This window comes from Chelmon rostratus, chromosome 5 (genome assembly GCF_017976325.1).
Source record: "Chelmon rostratus isolate fCheRos1 chromosome 5, fCheRos1.pri, whole genome shotgun sequence".
Taxonomy (NCBI): Eukaryota; Metazoa; Chordata; class Actinopteri; order Chaetodontiformes; family Chaetodontidae; genus Chelmon; species Chelmon rostratus.
In genome coordinates, this window is record NC_055662.1 from 17770101 (window position 1) to 17787059 (window position 16959).

A 16959-nucleotide genomic window follows, 5' to 3' on the forward strand; every position below is an offset into this window, starting at 1 on the left:
TGTTAGCTTCACCTTGTTTTCTGCTGTCTTGCTTCAAACATACAGGATTCGTACATTCAGCAAATGTCCATGTATGGATGCCACCAACTTCTACCGCCTTATAGGCATAAATCCAAATTCTGACATTAACATTAACACAGCTTGGCTTTAAAATTCTTCATCCGTTTGGACAGTTTTACTTAACATATCAAGAGTTAGTATTAAAATCAGCTGATTTGAGCATCATCTGCCCATCAGTAAGAGATCTCTCGGGCTGGCACTATATGGAATTACTCAGACTCCGCTACAGGGCAGGGCATAACCTCACTGCTCCTATGCTACATAAAGCTTTGAACAATCCCCTGCCACCCCTGCATTCTTGTCTCCTTCATTTTCCATCATCCATCAATCTCACATCCCGGCTCTCCAACCACAGGCAAGGACTGACCGAGCTTCCACCCTTGTGAAGCTTCACCCTGCTGAGGCTCCAAGGGGCCATCACACCATGCTCCCAGGGCTATTGCTAAACCAGATTGGACCAGAGAAGAGACCCATTAAGCGCTGAAGGACAATAGCTCTGTTCTTCCCCTCTCTGTCACCCTCTTTCTGGCATCTAGATCATGGGAAGCCCACAGCCTGTAATAAGGGCCTTTTGGTTTGGGTGATTAACCAGAATTGGCAAGGATGGGGTGACAGGAGGGGGCTGGTGAGACTGGCTGGGTAACTAGACAGGCTGGGAGTGGCGCTGACTGGGCCTTGGATTGGCCGGGACTGCCTGATGCTAGGAGCCAGGGATTTGGCCACTATGAGACAGAAAGAGCAAGAGAGGGAAGTGAGAGAGGATGGGAACTTGGCTAGAAGTGATGTTGGTGGAGTACTGAGGCATGGATGCGTAATGAAAGCAAAGGACTGAGGCATGCAGACATAAGCAACTGATTTAAATAGCAGAGTAGGGTGAAAAATATAATATATATTTAATTACAACATCTCTGACTGCCGGTCTAAACACATAGAGGTGAAAAGAGTTAGAGTGTATAACATTCAGGCTTATTTCTGAGCAAGCCAGGCTGAGTACACTTGAAAAGAGCCACTGTCACAGTGTTAAGAGTGATAGGAATAACAAAACACTGTTGTGTTCACTATTAAAGCTTCCCCCCACCCCAGTCTCCCACACCTCCCTCACAATCCACATTCAGTATTGTTGTTTCTCTCAAGCCTTGATCAGTATGGACTACCATACTGCTCTCACTTAATGGTCTTACTCTCACAAAAGACACTAACTAAGTGCAACATATTGGCATTCAAGGACAAAGTTGGAAAATAGCTTTTCATGTAGTGCTGCTTAGGAAGCACAGCTTGACATTTTGGGAAATGCACTTATTTGCTTTCTTGCCAATATTTAGGTTAGATGATCAGTACCAGTATTGTTAATTATGCATACAGAGCAAGAATAATTTACACATTGTACCTTGTCATTTTTCATTTTCATTCATTTTCAAGAAACACAGGGAAAGAGGTGTCACAAAGGTCCCCCAGCCGAGAACTGAAGTGTGGACATTGCAGATACGCATCTTGTGATATGCATCTTGTTTGTTACACAAACAGAAATGTATAATTGACAATTAGTGGTTGAACAGGGAGTTTGGTAGTGTAACAATTACTTGAGGAACAACAGTCCATTGGTCTGGCCAGTCCTCTTCTGCAGCGCATGTGCTCTTTGGCAACATTTTGGTAAGCTACAACACGTAACTCCCTGTGCAGCTACAAATAGTCATTTTGACACGTGTTTTGTAGAAAATAAACAAGATATTTTGTGTTAACTTGCGATCTTTATTGGTGCTGGTAGGTGTATTTTTGAACTCTGGATACAGCCAGGCTAATCCTACCAAACGAATCTACCAAACCAAGATAATCTCTTACTGGCTCTGGTTTCACATAAGAGGAAATCTATTACAACGTTCAAACTATTTCTTTAAATTCAGACTCTTCAAAAGTATGAAGTTCATACAAATGATGTATCCTATCCTTTGTTTACTCTCACTAATGGAACCTAACTAAGTGGCGTAGTCAAAACCCCTAACAGTTTCAACAGCAACAAGCACATGTGGAAGTAGATCTGATAAACCACAGCTGCTACACAACAGCAGACTAGTACACAGAGTAGTAAAGAGACAGGTCCACAGAATTGTTAAGGGCAGGACTGACTAAGGAAGGAAAGAAGTCAAGAATGATTCCAGTGTGGCAAGACTGACGCTGAAGAAGGCCAATACTTCTCCTTTATTGAGAAACACATTGGTGTTAAGTTAAACCTGTCCTGAACATATGAAATATAGTTTATATATATATATATATATATAGTTTATATATATATATATATAGTTTATATATATATATAGTTTATATATATATATAGTTTATATATATATATATATATATATATATATATATATATATATATATATATATATATATATATATAAAGGTTTGAATGAGGACGTTAATAAGGGCTTCTTTCATTGAAGAGTTGTTTGTTTCATTTATCGCAGAAGGTGACTGTGTGTGTTTAATAAATGGTTGGCTGTGTCTGTGGTTCTTACTGGCTTCTGTGGGTTCTCTGGCTGGACATCAGACTCAAAGGTCTGTTTCCGGAGGAGTTTATGTAGGCCTGCTCGCTCCGAATACGCGCTCCAGCCATCCCCCTGGCACCTTCACACACACACAGACACACCAGGTCAAAGACCCAAACAGGAACACACACATCTAAAACAACATACATGGCTACGACTGATACACCTCTGCACTTATAATCAAACCAGATAACGAAAACGAACGAAAAACAGAAGCGAGAGCGAGACAGAGAGAGAGCGAGAGAGAGGGAGAGAGAGGGAGAGAGGAAGAGAGAGACAGAGAGAGAGAGAGAGAGAACTAGAATGCATCAGACAGGAGATGCCAGTGTAAAATCTTTATCTGGCTCTCTTGGGCCTCTTCCTTCCTGATTCACAGACATGTGCAGCTTCTCAGACAGTTGGCACCTGCTGCACAGTCTGGCAGCTAAAATACCAATGAGGGCATTAATCCTGTGATTTAGGGGGATCTTTGGTTAAAATACTACAGCTTGGAACACATTTGACATTAAAAACATGTATCGACAATACACAGACACTGTACATCAGAGAAAATCAGGTACTATTCCCATACTAAAGAAATCTAGTTTTCCTTTTCTGAACACCAAATTTTAAATTTTGTCATTTTAAAACCAAACAACCAAACAATATGTGCTGAACATCACCTATAGTGCTCTGAGAGTGCTGGACACTCAGGACCGCTGAGCTTTTTGTAGGAGACAATTTACCTTCTAGAGACCAGAAGCCACGGCTGGATGTAACTCTTCACACAGTCTCTCACATGTGGATCCAACTCCAGTCTACAAAGAGAGGGACAAGGAGGATAGAAGTCATGTGCACACATTCTCATGCAGACGTGCATGCAAACATTCACAGACTGAAAACTACATTCCTCCTCTATCTTCATATGTACTTCATGGTCAAGGTGCATTACAAGTGAATGCTGTGAATGAGATAACAGAATAATTTTGTACCGACAACACTGACGGCAGTTAAGAAAAATGACTACGTATTATGCTACTTGTTAATGCAGAGATTCTCCTGAAATCTCCAGCCAGCATCTTTTAACTGTCTACACCTGATGTATAACTTAATAAATAAACAATTCTGGCACTTTATTCAACTGCCTTTTATCTATGCATCTGATCTTATTGCAAGTCTTATTTATTATTCTCTATATAAATGTCATTATTGTCTGCACTATTTCTTAACTCCTAATTAGAGTCTTTTATACTGTTGATCTTTTTGTCAAGAAGCTTTTGTGTGAAACTTTCACTGTAAGAAAAATAAATCAGTCAAACAATTTCCACAGTTCTTCACTATTTTACATCTTCCCTAGACTACTTTTTGCCAAACAGCGTGCCAATTTCATTTCGGGGGGATTTTTTGGTGACCCACCCATCTTCAGGGACAGAGTGTCGAACCGTGCGACACTCTTTCTCGACCTGCTCCACCTTCAGGTCATCCTCAGGGAAGTCTCCAAGTTCCTGCATCAGGGCTGCATCTCCACTTCTTAACTGCGACATCAGGAATTCCTCCAGGTCCAAGGGCTCCACCGCTTCATACGCCTGAGGCTGCAGACAGAAGGGATGATGGAGGAAGGCAAGAGTTAAGACACATAGCACCAAATATCACTATATATGGAACATATGTGAAGCAATATTTGCTTAATTGCAAGTAAGGAATCCTTACAGAGTGGAGTGAATGATGAGACAGGCTTCTAAATATGAATTAAAGTGTAATGTAAATCATGCCAAGACACTGCCTAACAATTGTCTGATGAGGTTTAAGGTTAGTGTAACAAAAACAAAAGAAAATATGCAAAATATAAAAAGCAAACAGCAAAAAACCATTAATCATGTGTGAAAAGCTTAAGGGTGATTGATAAGTTTGCACAGTGCACATAGCGCAGAAGAGCAGTGAGGAAAAAGAAAAGCTAGGAGAGGAGGTGAGACCAAACATGTTGAATCATGACTATTTTCTAATAGCTCATACCTGACAAGGAACAAAAGATTGGCGCACATACACAAATAGAAACTGGAACAAACTGGCGTGTATCAGACAGCCAGGCCTTTTTTTCTGGGAACTTATTTTTAGACAGAAACTCTATCAGCCTGCACTCCAGAGCTACAGCAGATCAAAGGCAAAGCTGTAATCACTTTTATGTACAGTGCAAATGGGCAGAAATTTTCATTTGGGTCTTCGAATCAGTACATATTGTTCAAATCATCAGCGCACATCATGAAACAAAATCCCACTGGCACTTAAAGGGGAAGAATAGACATCCTTTTCATCATTAGAAAGAACTCACAGGGGGAAAAAACACAACTGATGAGATAACACATGTCCCTTTTGTGGTGCCCAGCTGGCTATGGTTGTAAAAGGGGAACCTGCATGGAGCAGGTGTTTCTGTGAAAAGTGGCAGCAAACTAGGCAGGTGTCCAATCTGATTATAGTCTGCAGGCTGTGGCTGATGCAGGCCAATGCTTGGAAATAAACTTATACCACAATGTCATACTGAGAGACTTCCTATACAAATCCACGTTAGCACCATTCAAAAAGAATATTCAAGCTTTTAATTATGCACGCTGTCTCTCACAGGAAGCATTTGCATTACAAACGGGTAGCGTGTGATCGACTGGATGTGAGAGAAGAGTGTGTATGCAGGAGAGAAGAGAGAGAAAAAAGAAAGTGCAGAGCCAAACCTGCTCATGGTAGACACATTTGCAGATAACATGTACGCACAGAGGTAGAGATAGCTGCAGCAACAAGGTGAGTCACTGCTGTGCTCAGCTTTTAAAAGCAGAGCAAATTCCATTTGCCTTCAGACGTGTTTTTGCACATCAATCCACCCTTTCTGTAGAGGAGGCGTGACCCTCAACAGCATCTCTACAGTGGCAGCCTCCTCCATATGTGCATTTCTCTGGCTCTCTGCCTCAAAGTTCAAACAATCATTGTTGCATGGCCTCTTTTTCTTGTTTAATGTGGAGGCTAACGAAAACAAATGAATGCAAATCTATGCATGCTTCTGATCAGCGCCTGCTGCTCTATGGAGTCATGAGAGGAGCTAGCAAGAAAACTGTCTCCCCTTGCAAACCAACAGCCAGACTTTCTGTCAGATTACTCAGTGGTGATTATAAAGGTGATACCTTTGCAACTATTTATGAGAGAGGAGATTTTTACTAGTAGGAAGCACTGTAATCTACAACTGAGAAAATTCTATGCAGACACATACAACAATAAACAAACAAAATAAGCTTCTTTTACAAAATTACACATTTCTAAAGCCAATAACTGTTATAACAATCACCACTGGAGCCTTAAGTAAGTAACATTCATCCACCTTTGCATCTACAAATATCACTGTTCTCAATGTGCACTGGCAAAAATGTGCAGGCAGGGAAACAGACATGTAAAACATTCGTGACAAACAATGTTCTTACAAAATGCAGCCACATTTGACCTGAATCACAATATTTAAGACAATCAAGTTTAGCAATTATCTCGCTCTGAAGTTTCACTTAAGGACAGCTGTGCTCATATGGTTATTGGAGACTTACCCGGCTGAAAACTGAAAACTGCACCATAAAGAGGAAGCAAACAAAATGGCGCACCCCGGATATGGGAACGTGCAGGGCGCACCAACTGACGCTAAGTGCTCTTCTTTAAAGCCAAGGCACAGCGCAGTGCACAGATCTTCTTTAAATTGATCCTCATATTCCTAGAGGCTAACAACTTCATTGGCACTGAGAGGAAGGGCCGTTCATAGCAGAATGAATGTTTAAGTTGGGTCTGAGTCTTTGAAGCCACAAAATGTTTTTACAGCAGTTTCGAGTGTTCAGACAAAGTGTTGTGCAGTTTAGAGTTGAAGGGGAGAAACCACAAGACATTAAAAGGAAGTGACATCAGCGTGGCGTCAATCCATCAACTGGTGTTTCAACAGACAGGAACAGAAACCACACACATATACACACACATGCATGCTGCATGCTGCGCGCACATGCACGCGCACGCGCACACACACACACACACACACACACACACACACTTAATCTCTTAATTTCTATATTAAACCTACAACAAACAACGCAGATCAGTGGACATTCCTCATATTTAGGCTCTAAAAATAGCGTAGAGTAAGAGTAAGAGAGAAGGAGTTATGATAATCAACAAAGTGACACATGTGACGACTGCAGCAACAAACATGCCTCCCTCCTCTCAACAAACATCCCTCCCTCATCCCTGTGCTAGACGCGACTGCTGAATAATGGGAAACTATCATCCCGGAGATTATAGTATTAAAATCCCTCTCCCGCATCCCAAATCCGGCCATATTAAAGATTTGCCCATGTAAGCTGCAAGGTAAGCAGACCCCATCCAGCGCCTGTCAGTGGCCAAGGCGCTGACCCATTTCCCAAGCAGGTTACAGATTAACCGTCTTGCATTCTACAAGCTTGGGAGGGGATGGATGGTCCGGGCACTCCTCCTCAAACCCTGTCAGCTGACAAGCTCAAGGATCATCGCTGGGAAAGTATCAAAGGGCTTCGGCTGAGTTAGTCATGCACACAGATATGTCAGGAGACTTAGCGCCTAAGAGCTTTAGAAAACTTTAAATGAAAGAGATGTAGGGCGACAGAAAGCGAAGAAACGTGAGGGAGACAGAAATAGGAAAAAAGCAGGAAGACTGAAATATGAATCTGGGAGGCAGAGACAGAAGTTCAGAGGGTACCACAGAGAGAGACTAAGAGTGTAGTGGGAACAAATCCCTACAAAGGATTACTGTGCATCATTCTGTCTGCTTGCTTAGGAGAGCAGGAATCACTCTAACTGTCTGCTAGGCTTCAAGTGAAGAGGTGAGAAAACAGCCTGTCATACTGGCATTCAACCCTCCGCAGAAACTAAGGGGTACTAGGTTTTCAAAGTCCTGCTAAATCAAAGAACAAGTCGAGTCAGCCCGGTTTTTAACAAAAGCACATTAAGCCATGACTAAGTTCTCATCTCATCCATTGTAAGAGGAAGAAAGATTCTTCCTAAAAAAAAACCCAGCTCTTTTGCAGAAATGCAGACGGCTGTTTTTGCAGCAGTAACTTATGCTGTAGCAGAATTTCTACGATTCAAATTATAATCTTCGAGACTAGACTCGACACTGAGTCAGACATTCTCAGCACTAATGATGGTAAAGAGGATGTGAAGGAGATACGCTTATAGCCCTTTGGTGGTGTAAGCACAAATACTGAAGCTGTGTGGGTGCAGCATTGGAGGAAAACACTCTGTTTGCCCTTCTAGTCACTGTACGAATTTATTCTCAACCAGCATTACATCACTAGTATTAAGTGAGGTAAACAGTATTCATTTTTAGTCTGCTTATCTTCTTAAACCCACTTAGCATGTTAGACAGTTGGTTAAGCAACAATGTGCATAAAAAGGAATTTGCCATTTGAAAAATGTATTCAAACATTTAAACCTGCCTGCAGATGTTGTCACACGTTAGCTCAAATGCAAACAACTAATAACCATTTCTTTCCAGGTAGCTGTGAATAAATTACAGATACACATCCTGGATAATGCGACGAATACCTGCAGGATGAAAATGAATAAACTCCACAAGCGAAAGGTATCTTTCTATAGAAGGGAACTCACCACAGTGAGGTACCCTGTGGCCGAAGCGTTGGAGTTGGTTCGGCTGTGATGAAAGCCATAGTTCCCACTGAAGTTTCGTCTGATCTCTGCAGAGGAGTGCCTGGAAACACATACAAATTCATGAGGTTTTGTGTTCAGCAGGCAGAGAAAAATAGTTGCATCACCTGTGTATTATATGTGTGGGCTATCTGATGGTTGATAATTGTACAGAAACAGGTATCGAAAAACAGCCTAGTGGAAAACTATAACTTTTGTACCAACATGCACACAGTGTATCTTAATGAGAGATGCAACAGCAATTCAACCATTGTTCCTACTCGCATTAGTTTGAATTGGTCAGCCATGGTGATTCCATTCAAACTATTGTTCGCTCTCTACAGAAGCACATCTCTGCTGGCGGTGTAAAGGCTTTGTCATGCTGGCAGCCATACAGGCAGGGGAATAAATACAGTGTCCTGATTTAAGGGTCAGACTGAGCATAAAATCAACATGACATAGGAGCGGAGTACCATTCAAATATATTGGGTAGATGGGGATGGTGTGTTTGTGTGTGTTTGCCTGTAGCTCTCTCTCTAAAAAGAAGGGAGAACAGAGAATGACAACAACAAAGCCAGTGTCCCAATTCGTTACCCACATTTCATCTCTGTGCGATGCTGAGCTAATGCACTGCCCATTTCTTTGTAATTAATCTACCATATCACTTGAGCCCTACAAAACTCTACACAATAACTGCTTTATTCTCTGCACTGCAATGACGAAGGCCAGTTTTGAGTGCATAAGCATGTGTTTGTGTATGAGTATTTTTGTTTGTGTTAAAATTGCTCATATTTGTTTGAATTTCTGCACGTGAGTGTCAGAAACAGTTTATTACAGCATCTCCACACAGGGGAAAGTTAGAGGGCAAAGCCTTCAGTAAATGGGTCACATTCCCGATTGCTTCCCTTGTGGTCAGTCTCATGGGTTCATTAAGTCCTCACGGCCATTGTTACGACAGCCCTGTTACTAATTACCACCACAAACCCATAAACACCAGTGCAAAGGAGGAATGCCAGCATGTCAAAACCACTGAGCCTGCAGAGTCATGAAGCATGCAAAATCCATCAGACAGCGTCATGCAAACATCTGAAAACTAATATTACGAATGTTCTGCAGCAGCACTGAATCACCAAACCAGTTTGTTTTTCAAGTATAAAAGCTAGCTAGTATTTAATGTGCAAACATGCATTTTTTTCTATGATTCAGTTTAAAGGGCCATAATGAAGAATACAATACTCGATTTTAGTCTGATCTTATAACACTTTCCCACCCCTCCTGTCAATCACATAACATGCTGAGTCAATACAATAACTGAATGCCAGGGGAGGTTAAACCATGGGTGGGAGAACAGTATACAAATTTACACAATGAGCAAAGAACAGCAGTGCAACAGTGTTTTATCTAAACACGTGCTGCGTACTTTGCAGAAATACATGGCCGCAAAAATAGACGACAGAATGAAGCGCATTACAATATGCATGCTGATTTCCACTATGAGCAGCCACAGACACACACATGCAGGTATGCATGACCACATTATCAAGTTTTACTCGTTAATCACTAGCAACAACAGCTCTGTAATGCAAGTCTAACTTGTGCAAAAGTCGTTCTCAATCTACACAGTTTACAACATATAGCTTAACTCAGAAAGCAGAATATAAAGGGGTGGTGTAAGAGAAGGCTGCTCAATACTACCACAGTCATCCACAGCTGGACACTAAGTAGATCTGTTAGAGTAGTATCTTTGTGCCTTGCAAAACAGCACATGGAAATGGTTGTTGAGGGATCTTGCATATAAATCCCACTTTGCACCTGCACATCAGCAACTTAAAGTCTCTTTGCACGCCCACTTTTTCTGCTGCTAATGTCTACAAGAAAAGTCCTGAGTTACTCCTCGTAATGCAATGAGGCAAATCACATAAGCCCGTGGAGCTTAAAGGAGCTGTGGGTAAGAAACTAAAGCTCCAGAAAGCTTCAGGCCAACACAAGGAATGGCAGTCCTCACTGCTCCATCTCACCAGGTATCTGGACAGGAGGCCCGAGTTATGACTCCTGCCTCCGTGGTCGGGTATATTTGATGATACATACTGCTGCTTTAACTTGATTAAATAGCCAGTGCAGAAGAAACAGGCCTATATATGACAGCCTATGCAGTCAGATTAGTTGTTGCATGAGTTTGATGGTTCTATTCTGACATAAGCAAACAAAAAAGTTTTTTCTTGCCAGAGGGCAGATTGTCTGTTGGGTGTATTAAGCTTGCACCCAAGGCAATTTAAGCCTTGTAAAACCTTCTCATAAGTTCACTTCTAAAGAGACATGCCCTACCCTGTTTCCTCTAAAGAAACAAGCCCTACCCTGTGTACAGACAGAGCCCGTTACCACCCCAGCTTTAAGATGTGCCCTATTCTATATCTTTCATTGCCATTGGAGAGACAAAGCTCAGACATACCCACCCATTTTATTACAGTACTGTATATATAAAGTTTGCATATACACATATTGTCACATGCACATGTGGGATTGCTTACTTGCGTTCACTGACATGCATTCAGGGCCTGTCTATAAAAAGGCCAAACAAGTAAAACAGTAATCAGCTCTTGCCAGCAGAGGCAAGTAGGCATTACTTTAGCAGTAGTAGACAAACAGCTTGTCACAGCAGCATCTGTCAGTCTCTTTAAATGGCCAATGTCTGCTCTTGTCAGGAGGACAAAAAGCAGAGGTTTGGATTTTTGTCATTTAAGTGAAATGATAGCAAAAGCAGTATAAAGCAAGGTCTTGATAAAGGCTTTGTAGTGAGACTGAATAAATTATAAATTCTTGCTAAGGATGAACCCAGAGACAACACTTTAAAGGGCACAAATATCGGGCTGCCAGCAATACCTGCAATGCTGTTAGCTGAGAGGACACGGAGGTCAAGAAGACTGAATGATAACATAGTGACACCATCTTGGTCTGAGACAGATATGATGCGTAAAAACAGCTGTTATTGAAGGTGACTGCTTTGGTCTTGAAAGCAGCTTGCCCTCTGAGGTTTTTGTGCCTCACCAGGGCACAGGGCTTCAGGTCTGACATCTCTGAGAATGACCATAGCGGCATTCCCCGAGAGGCATATTCTTCGCCACCACTCTTTCAGTGTGAGGATGTTATCTTAAAATAAAATGTGAGCAGGCAGTGAGGACAGCACAGTGATCAGAATTTGAATTCCATGGCTCTCTCAGAGTATATTGTGTTGTTATGTTTTCCTAAAAGTCCTTTACGGGCAGTGCAGTCACTATTATCACAATGGCCTCTATTACAACATACTGTAATGATATAGTGTATCACTGAAACACGTAATCCATGCTTCCGAAAAAGGTCAGGGTAAGGGTGGACTCTGACTACCAGCCTGCTGCATATACACAGTTTTATGGTATCCAGGTTACGACACAGCATGTGAACACATCTGATTTCCTGTGTAACCTGATACCTGTGAGTAACCTGATGGCCTGTGTGCATGTCAACATAATGATTGTCACTATATAACAGCCATCAAGGCCTTGAGATCAAGCTAAACCACAGAAAATCAATTGCAAAATGTCAATAAATCCTCCCTCTTTGGTATGGAACATTTCAATTGGCAGACAGAAAGCATTGTCCTAGCCTGATGACAATAATTACCAGCTTCCTTTGTCTTTTTTTTTTCATGAGGTATAATTAGAAGAGGTAATCAACACTGATGAGGATGGCACTCTTAAAACAGCTGCAACCAGGGAGCTGACGTAGAGCCAGAACTACAACTGACCGCAAACTCCAGCTATGAATCAGGCCTGATGAAAGATGAAGCACACTATTAAAACACATCAAGACTCAGCACATTTTTGGCACAATTATCCAAGTGATTGTTGATAAAAGAGCTCAAAACATATGATAAATCATACCATGGATCATCAATTAAAGCATTACTATGTCATGTCATAGCACTGATTAGGATTTTTAGGTGATTACTTATTTAATTCGTTCATATATTACTAGAAAACAGAGGTAGAAAATAACTTGTTAGATTAATCAGACTTTGACTGATGCCAGCTGGAAAACACTGCATTATATTAGCAATGGTTATGATATTCTCATAACCAGTGATTTTGTATCCACTGTCACACTGTGTTGATTAGATCATCCCGCACGAGGAAAGAAAAGAAACTGTCTCTTATTCAAAGAAAATGAGGAAGGCCATGTGGCCAGAAGATGTTTCATCATTCATCAGAATGAAATTTGACAAAGCAGCTTTGTGTGTGACCCCGATATTTCTTAAGTATGCATGAACTGTCAAACAGACCTCTAATCTGTCAGTTCTGCTAGACTTCAAATTACGGAGAGTCATTTAATGTGAATACTAGGTGCCATCAGCTGCCAAACAGCTGTTTCATGTTCCTGTGACATTATAATTACAGCCCCGATTCCAAAAGAGCTGGGTCGCAGTGTAAAACATAAAACAGATTGTGATAGTTTGCTAATCCTTTTTTCAAATATACTCAATTGAAACAGTACAAAGACGATATATTTACTGTTTTACCTCAGCAACTTCATTGATTTTTGTAAATATCTGCTTATTCTGAATTTGATGCAGCAACACGTTTCAAACAAGTTGGGACAGGAGCAACAAAAGACTGGGAAAGTTGTGAAATGCTCCAAAAACATCTGTTTGGATCATTCCACGGGTAAACAGGTTGATTGGTAACAGGTGATAGTATCATGATTGGGTATGAAAGGGGCATCCTGGAAAGGCTCAGTCGTTCACAAGCAAGGATGGAGCGAGGTTCACCACTTTGTGAGCACTTGATTGTATAAAGGATCACTTCATAAAACTGCTGTTTGCAAATGAAAGCATTTTGTTTTTATTTACGTTTTAAACAGCGCTCCAACTTTTTTGGTTTCAGCGTAACTGGGTGATTTCTGACAGGTCTCACACCCAAGCTAAAAAAATCTCATTGTGGGTTCCGGAGTGAAAAACTTTTTATCACCCCCTCCCCACGGAAAGAAGTCGGCCTCTTTTTGTTACGTCATGCTGTCGATGGCAGGTCTGCACTTGCTGTGTGTGCATATGGTGTGTGTTCCCGTCAGCATTTCTGGAACCATTGGCCAAGCATTCCTCAAATTGAGTCCAGCTCTAAAACTGCAGTTTCACAGCTTCTCACAGCTCTGATAAACTGCCCCATCGCCCAGAAGATAACAAATCTATAATTTCATTCAGGATTGTCTGTATTTAGTCCATGTCGTGACTTCCACCAAGCAAGCTGCTCTGACTGTCTCCAATTATCCCTATTATCATCATTATTATCAGGTCAATCCACTCGAGGTGGGTGGCTCCTTTAGCTTACATGTTATGGCCTAAAAAAACCCTCTCCCATAAGTCCTTTCTTCCTCATGTGAGCCAAGAAGAAACACAGGAAAACAGACAGTGGTGTGCTGAACATGACAAGAGGGGGGGAAGCAGACCAAAGGGATGCCCCGACCATGTGTCTCATACTATCATATGTCTCCAGACTTAATGGGTCTTACTGCTATCAGCACCATCACGGCTCAGCTTCCTGTCAGAGCGAGGCACGCACAAACACAGCAGTCATTTGGCAGGACTCGGGTCACAGACAGCTCCGAGCAAGAAAAAGGAAACTTTAAACACAACTTCTAGTTGAGTCTGAACGCCTTTTAACCACAAACCCTGACGCACAAAAGCGTTTTGTGAAGCTATGTGTCTTTTTTTGACACTCTGCCCACCCAATTACTCAGTGGCCCACCAGCAGTCATGAGGATTAACAGATGTCACTAACCAGAGCCCAGAGGAAATCAGATGCAACTCAATCCGGATCCCCCGCCACTTAAGAGCACTGAACGACAGAGGCCCCACGTCCACAGCTGTCCCCACACCTGTTACCATATGCTAGTAAGTAACATCATGCTCAACAGTAGAATATTAAGTGTTCAGCGACCTTCGATTTACTCACCAAAACTGAGCGCTGCGCCACACTTGGTATGATAGCATTTTGCATTTGCGGCTGACACATTCGCACACCTCTTTTCCATTCCTCTTTTTTTATGTGCTTATGAAGAAACACACATTTCCTGATTCAAAACTGCCATGAAGAAAAAAAGCGAAGTGAAACCAGAGCGACACAGTGTCCACAGTGTGCAGGATTCCCTTCGCACTCCATCTTGATAGCGAGATGTAGAGAGAAACTGCTCAGGAGCACACACCGAATATTTCAGGGTGGATAAAAGAAGATTCCTTGTTTAACCCTGAAGTGACCGTCTCACGACACCTCTACTCATATGGGTTGTATCAGTTTGCAGGTTTTCCAGCCTGCTGCATACCACAAGCCTCAGTTTCAATTTGTGACCAGTGTTCCTCTTTCTCTATGCGGTTTATATGTATCAGACTTTGGTTGCTGTGATTATTTAGGTTGTTTCCCTTCATATTGACAAAAACACCCAAAATTTAGGTCACATGTATCATGATTCTTTGAAATGACACATATCCGGGGTGTCCTAGTAGCCTATAGGTGTCTTAAGAGCAGAAGAACTTTGTCGACCTTAATAAAAACAAAACAAAATGCCTAAAAAAAATTGTGCATATCCAACAAATGATGATCTGATCTTTTTTTTTTTCAGCTTCAGAAATCACTGTCAATGAAAGCAATGTGTGTCTCATCGTCACCTACTGTCTCTGCTGTCTAACACTTTTGCAACCACATATTTCACAACACTGTGCTTTGCTACAGAGCAGCATCCTCCATGCAGCCTCTCTGCTGGCTCATGGATTCAGGCTGTGACCCGAGATCCCTCACATCCCTCTGCAGCTGAGCTCAGCTCTGCTCAGAACAGCACTGCAAGTATCCGCAATTTCTCCTGGCTATTAAAAACAACAGTACACTGCATTCACTGTGGTGGGAGATAGAAGACAGAATGCTTGAGACTAGAGCTGAAACGATTAGTTGGTTAACTGATCAGCAGACGTTTTTTTGAGCAAAAATGCCAAACATTTGCTGGTTTTCAACTGTTCAAAGATGAAGATATGTCACTTTTCTATGTTTTCTATCATTGTAAACTGAATAACTTTAGACTGTAGTGGGACAAAACATATAATTTGGAGATGTCACCTTGAGTAGTGGGATGTCACTGTACTGTGACAGTTTATAGACAGAAAAAAATTAATCAGATCGAGCAATGATGACAGAAACCAGTAGTTGCAACTCCTCTTTAAACCTCTTTCCGAAAAAGCTTGCATGACTGCATTGTAGCTGAATCATTAAAATTCCTTATGTAAGAACAAAATTTTGAAAAATTAATCCTAGCTACAAAGTTACAAAGCTACAAAGGCACGCTAGTGAGGGTTTGTGAAAGCTGCAGGAGTAAGGGAACAGGTTTTTTGGTAAAGAGTGCTTTAAAAAGAGGATCAAGGGGGATTAAAACTGTGCTGATTGTGGACCATAAAAACAAATGTAAACAATTCGCCTCCTTATCACCCACCATCCTAACTCTGACCAGATCTAATCTCTGCACCCGCTCTGCCCTTATCCACTTCCACAGTGTGAATGAACCCCAGTGCACCGTTAAACTGCTGCAACATCAGTACGAAACGTACAAAAAAAGCACTCAGTTTGACATGTCGGCCCCGGAGACGCTTTATAATCCTGTGCTGCTAATCGGAGGAAGTATTACAGTATTTGTTGTAATGAGTGTCACTACAGAGGGGGCTATGGTACACAATAGACTTCCATGTACATACTTCCTCCACACCTGGCCAGTGTCACAGCAGGAACTATGACCACATCCCTGTCTCATTTATAGCATGCTTTACAGGCCGGTCAGAGCTTACACACCACGGGAAATGGTCACATTAGAAACACTAGATATAGAATCAGCATCCTCATCCTTTCCTATAAGGAAATGACACTGACAGAATATAGAAAGACTATAGATTTGTCAGCTTTTCCACTTCAGAGTATTAGTTTGTGTGATAAATTAGGAAACCATTCGTGGTTGATCACGTGGCTGCCATTATTACCAGAAGTTAAAGGTGTCCCAGTGAGAAAGTTGAAGAAAGTTGGCTGTTTTTAAATCCTCTAGGCTGTCTTTTTTTTCCCCCGGGACAGGCTGAACTAACCTGCCGCATTAACATTCACAACATGTGGCTGCCTGCTCCTCCGTGGAAGCCCTTCCTCCTGTCAAGACACGGCTCCCTCCTCTGTCTCTGGGGAGGCTCCGAGAGTTCACGTCCACCCCTCAACTAAACCTGAAAGCAAAACGAGCGCAGCTTTCTCTTACCTGTTGATTTTCAGAGCGAAAGCCCGTCGGTCCGCGCTGCCCACGGAGGCCATGAGTGAGTCTGAAGTCCAGTTCGGCGGGGCTGGCTCTGGTGTTTTCCTGCGGTCTCGCCGCCTCGCTGTCACCGACGCGCCGCTTCTTCCCCTCGCTACAGCTCAGCTTGTCATGTCAACACTCATCTTGGCTTGTGGCGGCAGCAGCTTGACTGGGTGTCAACTTCCGCATTTGAATTTTGAGCCATCCCGTGGAGAGCGCGCGGCTCGGAGCGCACCGGAGGCGCGAGGGGTGGGAGGGGACGACGGGACAGGCTGGATGAGGCACGCGCGCTGCCTCGCTGCCACCTCCCCCCTCGTTTGACAGTGAGGGAGACTGAGAGAGA

The 16959-nt window shown here is 42.3% G+C and overlaps 1 protein-coding gene across 3 annotated transcripts in view; it reads right to left on the reverse strand.

Annotated features, from left to right (window-relative positions):
• Positions 1 to 16748, reverse strand: part of dock8 (dedicator of cytokinesis 8) — a 53058-nt gene extending 36310 nt beyond the window's left edge. For 2 of the 3 annotated variants that reach the window (XM_041936205.1, XM_041936204.1), the window contains exons 1-5: positions 16581 to 16748; positions 8244 to 8343; positions 4002 to 4177; positions 3332 to 3403; positions 2577 to 2685 (exon numbers count right to left, since the gene is read on the reverse strand). In XM_041936205.1, the coding sequence (XP_041792139.1) occupies positions 2577 to 2685; positions 3332 to 3403; positions 4002 to 4177; positions 8244 to 8343; positions 16581 to 16633 (510 nt within the window). In that variant the 5' untranslated portion in view covers positions 16634 to 16748. Of the gene's footprint in view, positions 1 to 2576; positions 2686 to 3331; positions 3404 to 4001; positions 4178 to 6163; positions 6308 to 8243; positions 8344 to 16580 lie in introns of those variants that run through there. The other variant, XM_041936206.1, reaches the window with a different exon arrangement.
• Positions 16749 to 16959: the final 211 nt, after the last annotated feature.